We start from the raw sequence: 12462 nt of genomic DNA on the forward strand, positions 1-12462 counted from the left end.
GCTATAGAGGAAGTACCTCTAGGCGAGAGAGGCAAGGGGTTCTACTCCCGATATTTTCTGATCCCCAAGTCCAAAGGAGGTCTCAGACCTATCCTAGACCTGCGAGGACTCAACTAATGGATGCTCAAGTTGAAGTTCCGCATGATCTCCCTGGGAACCATTATCCCATCCCTGGATCCTGGAGACTGGTATGCCGCCCTCGACATGAAGGACGCGTACTTCCATATTGCCATCTTCCCACCGCACAGGAAGTACCTTCGCTTCACGGTCAGACATCAGCACTTCCAGTTCGCAGTCCTACCCTTCGGCCTCTCCACGGCCCCGAGGGTGTTTACCAAGTGCATGGCCATCGTGGCTGCCCACCTCCGTCGGCGGAAAATCCACGTCTTTCTGTACCTTGACGACTGGCTCCTAAAGGGGTCCTCCCAGTCGCAGGTGTGGCGACATGTCGAGGCCGTGACGGACCTCTTCTCCCAGCTAGAGAAATCCAGCCTGGTCCCCACACAGAGGTTGGACTTCATAGGCGCGACCCTGGACTCTACTCAAGCCAGGGCTTACTTACCTCTGCCCCGCTTCCAGACTATTGTCTTGATCATACGGAGCTTGCAGGCCTCCCCAATCACCTCGGCTCGCACCTGCCTCACACTACAAGGGCATATGGCCGCATGTACTTACGTGACGAAGTATGCCAGGCTCCGAATGAGGCCCTTCCAAACGTGGCTTCATTCCGTATTCCCCCCGGGCAGGGACCACCTAGATGTATTGGTGACGGTCCCCCCCGACCCTCTCCGCTCCCTCGACTGGTGGCTGACCCCATCCCTAGTATGCGCGGGGATGCCGTTCCATCCACAGCAACCGTCGATGACTCTAACAACCGATGCATCATCCCTGGGGTGGGGGGCCCACCTAGAGCACCTGCCTACCCAGGGCCTCTGGTCGTCCCAAGAGCTGTCACTCCACATAAATGTCCGGGAGTTGAGGGCAGTCCGCCTCGCCTACCAGGCGTTTCAACGACGCCTACACGGCCGTTGTGTTTCCGTATTCACGGACAACACAACGGCCATGTACTATATCAACAAACGGGGGAACCCGTTCGTCTCCCCTATGTCAGGAAGCCATTCGACTCTGGGACTTCTGCATAGCCCAGTCGATAGATCTGGTGGCATCCTTCCTCCCAGGGATCAAGAACACACTGGCAGACAGACTCAGCCAATCCTTCCTATGCCATGAATGGTCGATCAGACCGGATGTCATCCATTCCATCTTCCAGAGGTGGGGATTTCCCCGCATAGACCTCTTCGCGACCAAGTCCAACAGGAAGTGCCAGGAGTTTTGCTCCTTTCAGGGTCTCTCTCCCGGGTCGATCACGGACACATTCCTCCTGCCATGGACCCACCACCTACTGTATGCCTTCCCTCCGTTCCCTCTGGTGCACAAAGTCCTGTTGAAACTACGCAGGGACAAAGCGCATCTAATCCTGATCGCAGCTGCGTGGCCCAGACAGCACTGGTTCACCGCTTTGCTGGACCTCTCTGTGGACCCTCCAATCCCCCTTCCTCTCCACCCAGACCTGATTACGCAGGATCACGGCAAGCTCTGTCACCCGGACCTACGAGCCCTGCACCTCATGGCGTGGCTTCTGCAGGGCTGAACGCGGCGGAGCTCAGCTGCTCCGCACCGGTTCAGCATATCCTCCTTAACAGCAGGAAGCCTTCCACTCGCTCAACGTACAGGGCCAAGTGGAAGCGCTTCTCTTGCTGGTGTGCTACTCGGGTGAACCCTACGCAGGCCCCGATTCCCACGGTCCTAGACTACCTCTGGTACCTTAAGCAGCAGGGCCTGGTGACATCCACCTTAAAGGTGCACTTAGCGGCCATATCCGCCTTTCGACCAGGAGAGGGTGGCCGCTCCGTATTCTCCCACCCCTTAGTCGCCAGGTTTGTTAAAGGCCTGGAGCGTCTCTACCCTCCCGCACGCCGCCCTGCTCCTACCTGGGACCTTAACTTGGTCCTGGACAGGCTCACGCTCCCGCCATTTGAGCCACTGGCGACTTGCTCGCTCACATACCTGTCATGGAAGACGGCCTTCTTGGTGGCCATTACATCGGCCAGACGGGTCTCCGAGCTGAGAGCTCTCACAGTGGACCCACCCTACACTGTCTTCCATAAGGACAAAGTACATCTGCGGCCCCACCCGGCGTTCCTCCCTAAGGTTGTGTCTGCCTTCCATACCAACCAGGACATCTTCCTCCCGGTCTTCTTCCCGAAGCCCCACTCTTCTCGGAGAGAACAGCAGCTACACTACTTAGATGTACGCAGAGCGCTCGCTTTCTACATCGAGCGAACAAAGCCATTCCGGAAGTCTCCTCAGCTGTTTGTGGCGGTTGCAGAACGAATGAGGGGTCTACCAATCTCCTCTCAGAGGATTTCCTCCTGGGTGACTGCATGCATTCGCACATGCTACGACCTAGCTTGTGTCCCCTCTGACCACCTTACGGCACGTTCCACGAGAGCTCAGGCGTCGTCAGCAGCCTTCCTGGTGCAAGTGCCTATCCAGGAGATATGCTGTGCAGCGACCTGGTCATCGGTCCACACATTCACCGCACACTATGCGCTAGTCCGACAATCAAGAGATGATGCGGCCTTTGGCGCAGCAGTTCTAAATACCGCCACATCTCACTCCGACCCCACCGCCTAGGTAAGGCTTGGGAATCACCTAACTGGAATGGATATGAGCAATCACTCGAAGAAGAAAAGACGGTTACTCACCTTGTAACTGTTGTTCTTCGAGATGTGTTGCTCATATCCATTCCAAACCCACCCTCCTTCCTCACTGTTGGAGTAGCCGGCAAGAAGGAACTGAAGGGTGGCCGGGTCGGCTGGGATATATATTGGGCGCCATAGCGGCGCCACTCCAGGGGGCGCCCAGCCAACCCATCTGGGTTGCTAGGGTAAAAGTTTCTCCGACGAACGTGCACGCGGCGCGCACACACCTAACTGGAATGGATATGAGCAACACATCTTGAAGAACAACAGTTACAAGGCGAGTAACCGTCTTTTCTCTTACCCAATTGCCTACAACAGTCTATGCTAACTGGAAAGCTTTTCCAGTTAGGACCACTTCCCCTAGTCCAAATGTTTTTTTTTTTATTCCTGATAATCTTGTTGCCTTCAGAATAGGTGGGGAAGGAGAGGTGGTCAGGGACCTATGTTCCCCCTTTTAATATCTTGACCCTTTTTACTGGAAAAGTCCTTGCTGCATCATGGGGTCAGGCAGTCCCATGGTTTATGTACTCGAGCAACTGTCTTTCATGTGAATTGTAAATCTCTTGCTAACAACTCCCCTGCTAGTGAATGGCCAGTGATGGTTTCTTTACACCTGGCTGGGTGTTGGTCATCCGTTTGTTGCCACTGGAGAGCCAGTCTGTGGACATTGCCCAGACTCATGTTTCAGTAGCAAACATACAACAAATTTTCAGGACTTCATAACAGTGATGATACACACATTTTAACAGGATAGTGATGTTCAAAAGACCATAACTTTTCCAGTGATACCGCACAAGACATACTTTGTAAAAATAGATCATAACCATATACAAGTGGTGAAGATGGGGATACAGGGTATTATTTTGAGGTACACTGTGTCACACTAATAGACAAGATCACAACAAATATTTTACAATGAGGTACTAGTATGTGTCAGATCACAGGAGGCATTATTGCATGAATTGCCTCATTGGATTCTAGAATTCAGCAGTTAACTCTTGTTCTGAGAGTAGGTATCCATAAAAGACCGTTCTCCCATGGAAGACTGTTTCTGAAAAACAAAAGATAAGATCAATTTCTGTATAAATTTTATTAAACGTTGGAGATGGCCTAAAACTGTGCTATGGTGCTCATCAGCTGAGACTAATCAGATAATGCTGACTATAGGGTTATGTGAATTTTGAAAGCTGTGGGACTGACGATAGTCTTCAGGAGGACTGACCCACTGTACACATCACACTCTGTGGAAAGTATTAAGATTTATAATGACACCATTGAGAACTATTACAAACTACAAATAAGAAAATGAAATCTGATTTGGCAGAACCTGTGACAAGGATTGGTTATAGGATGCAGAGAAAAAACAATGTATTTATTCTAACCCAGATATTTAGAATCATCAGGAATTGACCGTAAAAAAAAAAATATATGAATGTCATTTTTTAATATTACAAGCACTGCACCCCAAAGGGAGCTGTTAAAACATGCAGGCACATATCTGAGCCACACTTTCAAGGTTGGTAAACCCAAATTTTGACAAGCACAGTGATTTTTCTTATTTGTTTGCAAATGTCTGTGACACTTTATGGAGCAAATACAACCCCAATCTCTGCAATAGTGGAGGTCCCCTTAACAGCCGAACAGTGATACAAAGAGACAGCTGGATAGTGGGCATGGAGCTGAGCTCTATGAGCAGCTCTATATGTGACAGTACATTGGAAGACACGGCCAGAAGATCTGCTGCTTCATGGATCTTTTTGTCTTCTCCTTACAGCAGGATGCATTAGGATTGTGTCTTTGGGCTGCAGTAGCCTCTATACAGTAGATTCAGTTCCACTGCCATTCCAAGGAGATATTCAGTGTTCAAACCACTGGCCTGCGTTTCCCTAAGCTTGCACCTGTATGCCTCATTTTTTATTCCAGCGAGTACTTTATTGCTTTTTTTATTAAACTCTGAACACAAAGGGCCAGATTTTTACCAATGTGTCCTGGGAGGGCTTGTGAACCCAAGCATTATGGCTGGAACACAAAGAACATGTCAATGTCCTTGAATTCCAATGATTCCAAAATGAGCCAATTTTAAAATAATTTAAGTTGATAGTATCCTTTTAAATAAGAGTCGGTGGCTTGATGTTCCAAAATGCTCTAGGCTCACAAGTCCCATTGACATCACTTCTGAACATTAGGCCACACATTTACTTAGCATAGGATAGAAAATAAAATTTATTCATAATTACTTATTTTTTATTTTATCTAACCAGAATTACAGTAAAAGTACCTCTTCTTTCTTATCTGCGATAGGCTCACAACTTGGATTGCAAAGTATAAAAGTGTTGCATAGATTGTAAATAAAGTTTCTCTCAGCCTAAAAGCTTTTAGGACTTCTCCCAGCCTGTCCAATTTACAGTTTAAGCATGTCTCTAGAAATCTGTGTGTAGCCTGTCTCAAGTTGGCTGGGTGTCTCCTTTTCTACTCCTTGGTATCCACTTCCCTTAGATCTGTAAATGCAGCATATCCAGATTCGGATAACATATATATAATATAGGTATTTTTCCTTATATTGTTTTCTGTTACTTTCTTACATCTTTAGTCTTTACTTGAGTACTGATTTGCATTTAATAAAAAAGGTTTCTTCGCTTCCCTGCAAAGGCGTTTAATCAAAGAGAAGGCAACCAGCAGAGGTTCACATAACATTTCATTAGCCCCTCTGATTGTTTCTGACACCTCTTTGAAAGAGTGCTTCATTACCATGCAAATAGAACTAGCCTCTGTTCCCAGACTAATTGTCATCTAACATAATATAAAGAACACAGTGATAGATTTCACATGTTTTTGGACAGCAAGATACTGGCCATCACAGACATGTTTTCTAGTAAAATATAGTCTCGTACTCAAACAAGGTGCAGAAAAATTGCATTTTTTGCAAACATAGTTGCCTGTTCATTGCAGCTATATGATGACAAGCTTAGAAAAAAAGATGGCAGGAATAAGAGTATATTCTTCTCACATCACTAGCCCAGAATAGAAGCGCTGTTTCACCCAGTAGACAGGTCAATCAAGTGTGCTGGTGCCATGGTTTCCCTCAGAGTCCCTTATCTCTCTCCAGTTTTCCAAGAGTTTAGACAAGTTCTGCTTTGCTGAAAAAAGCAACCTGGTGAATCTTGATGAAAAGTATTATAAAAGGGCTTCAGATGACACCTCCCCCACCAGCACAGCCAAGACGTTTCCCTTCATAGGACTTCGAATACCTCTTTAGAGAGGTGTTACAGGTATTGGAACTCAAAACAGAGAAAATCTCTTAGGGTTCAACCTCCTAGACTGTAGCATTCCTTGGCCAGTTGGTACAATTTGTGGATAGTTTTGAGATAACAGGTTTTGCATCCAGTTGAGATCAAGAAGCCTTGATGATGTCTTCTGTGCCTGAATGGTACATTATATCAACCAGTAAAGGAGTTTTTGTATCTTGAGCAGGAAAAATAAGGAGCATCAAAAGTGCATCTGTGGCATGAAAATTACTGGGTTTAAAAAAAAAAAGGGCTTTTCATCCACCAGTGTTACCCATCTAGCAGGAGAACAGCACCAAAGTGGACTGGCCCAGTCACCAGAATTTTCTCCTACAATAGCGATTGTTGAACCCCAGGATTCTTCATTGTGTTTTCAAGACTTGGAGTTTTTTCAATATGGATCTATTTGCAATGGGGAAGCAAGCTCAAGAAATGTTGCAATCAGTTAAAGGAAGTAAGGGCCTGGAAAATGGGGATTTTTCCATTCTGTGGATAGAACACTTGGAGTATACCTGTCTTACTCGATCCTTCATCACTGAGGTGCCAGGAAAAGTGATAGTGGATGTGACAAGTGATTCTTTCCATGTTCTGTGAGGACCAGAACATTTCCCTTTTCTCCTTTTACCTAAATCCATCTTTGGCACACGCCAGACTTGGTCAGCCTTTTATATTACTGGCACCTTGGAATTTAGGACCGTCAGTAGGACAGAGCTGATAGTACCACCATATAGTTAAAGTTGTCTGACACTTCCAGTCATAAGAACCTGTTTTCAGTTTTATATTACTCTGCCAAACTTTAACCATTCAGGCTGAAATTTTCCATGCCAAGTTTCAGCAAAAATGGTTCAGCCATTTCCAAGAAATGCAATTAAGAAAAATACTTTGCCCATGTTAAAATATTTCTCATAACCATTCCATTTAGAAACTCTAGCACAGGGATTCTCAAACTGGGGGTTGGTACCCCTCAGGGGGTCGCAAGGTTATTACAACCTCCACTCCAAGCTGTGCTTTGCCTCCAGTATTTATAGTGGTGTTAAATATATTTTAAAAGTGTTTTTAATTTATAAGGGGAGTTGCACTCAGAGACTTGCTGTGTGAAAGGGGTCACCAGTACAAAAGTTTTGAGAGCCACTGTTCTAGCACCTCCATGCTTTGAAGCAATGACTTGAAATTGGGCAGGAGGGTTGATTTGGTTTCAGGAATATGCCTATGGGTGATCCCATGAAAAATTGCCCAGATATGGCCAAGTTATCTCCAAAAAATAAATTTGCATATGCTCAGCAGAGACTTGTTAGTGCATGGCAGGTAAATTCTATAAAAATTTCATCAGCCGTGAGCATGCTGCAGCCTAGGATTTCAGGGGTCTGAGCTGGACTTTTGTTGCAGTTGCTGCTTCCAGTTACAGTGGGCTGCTATGGCCCTGTGGATCGCAGTTGTCTCTCCTCAGTGTTCCATTGCTGGTTCCTAGACAGTGTGGAAGAGGAATATCCCTATCTTATAGAGCTGGAAGGGACCCTGAAAGGTCATCAAGTCCAGCCTGCTGCCCTCACTAGCAGAACCAAGTACTGATTTTGCTGCAGATCCCTAGGTGGCCCCCCTCAAGGATTGAACTCACAACCCTGGGTTTAGCAGGCCAATGCTCAAGCCCCTGAGCTATCCCTCCCCTCTACATTTGGGTTAGGTAAGAGCTGACCCCGGAAGGGATGGGGATGGAGAGAGTATATGGAGATAAGGAACCCAGCAATGAAACTTGGACTGGCTAGGCAAGGAGTTTTGGGGGGCATTGGGAGACAGGATGAGAGGGAGACTGCGACTGTCTAGGCAAGGAGACTGTGACATAGAGCCAGAGTGGAGAATTGAGATGAGAAGCCTGGGGAGAGAGATTAGAATGAGAAACTGGGGTGGAAGGAAAGTGAAGTCAGGGAGCCCATAGAGGAAGACTGGTATGAGGAGCTGGGGCGAGAGTGGGTGGGTGAATAGTTAGGTTGGTAGACTGGGATTAGTTAAGTGATGAGACAGGGACTAGACCAAAGAGCTGTGGGGCAGGAGTGGGGAAGAGACAGGTTGGCACATAGAGTAAGTGGGAGAGGATGGGGCAGAAGGGGGTCAGGTTTGAGGTGAAGGGGGGCCAAAAGATCTATAGCCTCTAGAGCACATGCCTTTCAGAGCCTATAATGGAAAGCACAATTCCTCAGTCTCAACATTCATCTGCTGTTAGCAAGTATCCTTGAAACCCATTGCAAAGTATGTATCTCATTTCTCTCTACTGCTGGTCCATGTAGACAAAGACAGCCTACTACTGCTATCAGTTATTCCACTGTGATTCATGGGAGTATGTCATCACATGATGAAATTTGTTTTTTCAGTTTCCCTTTTTTTTTTAAACTAGGAAAATTACATCAAAAAACTTACATCCTATGGAAAGAAACAGTTTGTGACAATATAATCATAGACTGATATAATGCAAATACATAAGGAGACCAAATGAAGTTTGCACAGACAAACTTAATTCTGGCATTTTCTAATTTTTGAATGCTCGACTTTGCAACCTTAATGTTCTTCTAATGTAGTTTTTGATTCATAAATAAAATCAAGGAAGTTTACATTGTAAATGAAGTGTCCATAGCAACTAAGTCTTTTGAAACTCATTCAGCTGGAGGCATAGTGATTTAATGACCTAAGGATAATTAAGGATATGATTTGGTTACAGAGACTTTAACAAATCTCCATGACTTCTTCAGCTTGAGCCCTGGGATGGGCGGGACTCAGGCTTTGGTATCAGCCATGCCATGACCATACCCTCATTTTGTACATTTTCCTGACCTGTGAATTTTGCTTAATTTTACTGTGGCAAAATCGTCTCCATAATATCATCCTTCTGTCTCCATCATATGTTTATCAGGCTCTGTAGAGTAGATTTTAGTGCCTCCTTGAATGTGACTTTCCAAAGATGAATCCTGAGTGCTTGGGATCCAGCATGGCTGAATCCTTCTCCAGCTTGTCCCCCCTGTTGAAAATTTGGGGAATTGTTGAGCATACACCATTTATTCCAAATGGTAGTGCTGTGGTTCTGGGCTGGGAATAGCTCAACAAAAATCTATCCCAAATACTTGCTTGAAAATGTGGCTTTAATGAACCTGGTTTTTCAGAAATAATGTTTTGGGTAGCTCAATAAATTTTTTGATTGGCGCTTAACTAGGAGAGGTCTTTTGAGGAGGCAACTGGGATGACATAATCCTGCATACCAGGAATTTAGGAAAACCTGTCTGTGTGTTCTAGATTGGGCAAAGATGGTTATAAAAAATCTGATTTACAGGTATGGAAGTAAAAAAAAAATACGCTGTTTTGCTTTGCTTTGTTGTTGTTTTTCTCAGTCAATTCCCAATTCACCTTCAGGCTTATTGCAATATTAACATGCAAAAGACCCTCTAAGAATAAATAGGAGTTTATTATCATATTTCCATCTTTGTGTTACATGTCATATAAACCTTATTAAAGAAATGTGGGGCAATTTTGCTTCTAATTTTTCTTACTCTCTGGCATCTGCTGTCATTTCTGATTAAAATGACTCCCACAATAGTGTGACTGAGTTTGAATCCTCTAGCATACATTGTCTGAGACAGTTGATTAATTGTACAGTAAAGCAGGAAGCACTGGTGTGATAAAAGCATGTTAGCAGATCATGATAGTTTTGCATGACAGTCTACAGATAAAGTACAGTAGGTAGACTGAACAGTTTGCATAGCAAACCTTTACTCCACTAACAAAGATTGAAAATTATCAGGCTAAGAACTATCATTTGCTATATTCAGTACTCTCCCATAGTGGTGAATAGCAGTTATTTATGGGGAGCGGGGGGATTTTTTTGTGGGGAGTGTTAGATTTTGCAGTTGCATCCGGTGAGCTGATCTACCTTCAGTCTTAGTAGAGTAAGCAGTATATGAACCAGGCAGAGAATTTGCAGTAATATATTCATGTAACTTAGAAATCCCAATTGCAAGTACTAATTATGTGTCAAAGTTTGTAACTGTGCTTGACTAGAAAAGGACAACTATGACTAAACAAGTATACATTTTGATCATACATTTATGAAAAAAGAGTTAATTGTCTGAATTGTGCTTTATTTTTTCATATAAAATGGTGTTTGGTCTGTGGAAGGAGGCTGCATGTATACTGTCAGAATTATTTTCTTTGTGGGTACTACTTTTCTTTGGTTTAAATGAAATATATATTTGATACTCTTGGTTCATTCACTAAGGTTTCTACATGAAGCCTGTTTTGTTCTGGTACTGGGACTAAGTGTATGCAACTTTAATGTAGTATTTTATGTAGTATAATAACAATACTGCAGTTTTGTGCTAGTTTGCAAATACCCAGATCACTATATTAGTTTTCTTTCCTTGTAAATCAGAAGGAGAATAAACTGACTCTCAGCCAAACATGAAAATTAATACAATTGTTTCTACTCTCCTGTATTATCTCTTTTATATTTAATGCTTGGTTCCCGTTATTTAGCATTCAGTAGTATAGGTTGACTCCCACCTCAAACTGGCTCAAGATGCCATCGCCCATTTGTAAAATGTTCAAATAAGTTCCTTTGTGCTTTCTTCCATGCTGCCCCTCATGCTTTGGAGAAGCTCTCCATAAATATCAGCAAAACGTACTCAATATCCTCAGTCAAAACCCTCCTTAAAACTTTTTGTGAGGCCTACACATTTTTTTTTTTTTACAATGCTTAGGCCGCTGGTGTGCTAAAACCATTGCCTATCATGCTGGCCAGTATTCTCATTGTTTCCTTGTATTTCCCTGACAGACTATATCCATCTGTTGTCTCTTGTCTTATATTTAGATTGTAATCTCTTCAGAGCAAGGACTGTCTTTTTGTTCTGTTTATACAGTACCTAGCACAATGGGTCCTTGTTCATGACTGGGGCTCCTAGGCTTTACAATAGTACTGCTGCTACTAATAGAAAATCATAGGTGTTAATGAAATACATCATGTGAATTGCTGTATACATACTCGATATGAATCTCTATAAAAAGAATTAACCATGGTGGGAGAAGGGGGCTAGTTTTAAGAACCCCATACAGTGACTGGTGTTCGTATGGCACTATTGTAGCCAGTTCGCAAGATATTTACATGCCAGATGCACTAAAGATTCATATGTCCCTTCATGCTTCAGCCACTATTCCAGGGGACGTGTGTTCATGCTGATGATGGGTTCTGCTCAATAACCCTCCAAAGCAGTGCGGACCGACACATGTCAATTTTCATTACCTAAGTCAGATGCCACCAGGAGAAGGTTGATTTTCTTTTTTCTTAGTTTGAGTTCTATAGTTTCCGAGTTTCTGAGTGTTGCTCTTTTAAGACTTCTGAAAGCATGATCCACACCTCATCCCTCTCAGATTTTGGAAGGCAGTTCAGATTCTTAAATCTTGGGTCGAGTGCTGTAGCTATCTTTAGAAATCTCATATTGGTACCTTCCTTGTGTTTTGTCAGATCTGCTGTGAAAGTGTTCTTAAAATGAACATGTGCTGAGTCGTCATCCAAGATTACCATAACATGAAATATATGGCAGAATGCGGGTAAAACAGAACCAGAGACATAAAATTCTCCCCCAAGGAGTTCAGTCACAACTTTAATTAAAACATCTTTTTTTTAAACAACCGTCATTGGCATAGAAGCTTGTCCTCTGGAATGGTTGCCCCGTCATGCTTTGGCCTATAAATATTTAGTATATCTGGCACGTAAATACTTTGCAATGCTGGCTATAGAAGTCCCATGCAAACTCCTGTTCTCACTTTATGGTGACATTTTAAATAAGAAGTGAGCAGCACTATCTCCTGTAAAGGTAAACAAACTTGTTTGCCTTAGTGATTGGCTGAATGAGAAGTAGTGGACTTGTAGGCTCTAAAGTTTTGCCTTGTTCTATTTTTGAATGCAGTTATGTGTAAAAAACAAAATCTACATTTGTAAGTTGCACTTTCATGATAAAGAGATTGCACTACAACCTGTATGAGGTGAATTGAAAAATACTGTTTCTTTTGTTTATCATTTTTACAATGCAAATATTTGTAATAATAATATAAAGTGAGAAATGTATTTGGTGTTTTAATTGAAATCAATATATTTGAAAATGTAGAGAAACATCCAAAATTTTATAACAAATTTTAATTGGTATTAATTTTTTAATCACGATTAATTTTTTAAGTTAATTGCATGAGTTAACTGCAATTAATTGACAGCCCTAGTTTTGACAGTAACAGATATCATCTTAGACCAGGAGGAGCAAGGCTGGTCATACTGCTTCACCTAACAGACACCACTGCGGTAAATCACACATGGCAGGAGTCAAAATGGCCACTCTCTGTTTCCTTAGAGGAAATGATTAAAGGAGAACAAGGCTTTATAA

At 43.5% G+C, this 12462-nt stretch overlaps 1 protein-coding gene across 7 annotated transcripts in view; it reads left to right on the plus strand.

Moving 5' to 3' along the window:
• Window positions 1-12462, plus strand: part of WDSUB1 (WD repeat, sterile alpha motif and U-box domain containing 1) — a 67848-nt gene that overhangs the window by 46284 nt on the left and 9102 nt on the right. The window contains exon 11 of one of the 7 annotated variants that reach the window (XM_030579284.1): window positions 4540-4759. The exons of the other annotated variants lie outside the window; for them this stretch is intronic. Within the exon in view, the coding sequence (XP_030435144.1) occupies window positions 4540-4655 (116 nt within the window). The 3' untranslated portion in view covers window positions 4656-4759. Of the gene's footprint in view, window positions 1-4539; window positions 4760-12462 lie in introns of those variants that run through there. 7 annotated transcript variants of the gene reach the window in all.

This window comes from Gopherus evgoodei, chromosome 11 (genome assembly GCF_007399415.2).
Source record: "Gopherus evgoodei ecotype Sinaloan lineage chromosome 11, rGopEvg1_v1.p, whole genome shotgun sequence".
Taxonomy (NCBI): domain Eukaryota; kingdom Metazoa; phylum Chordata; order Testudines; family Testudinidae; genus Gopherus; species Gopherus evgoodei.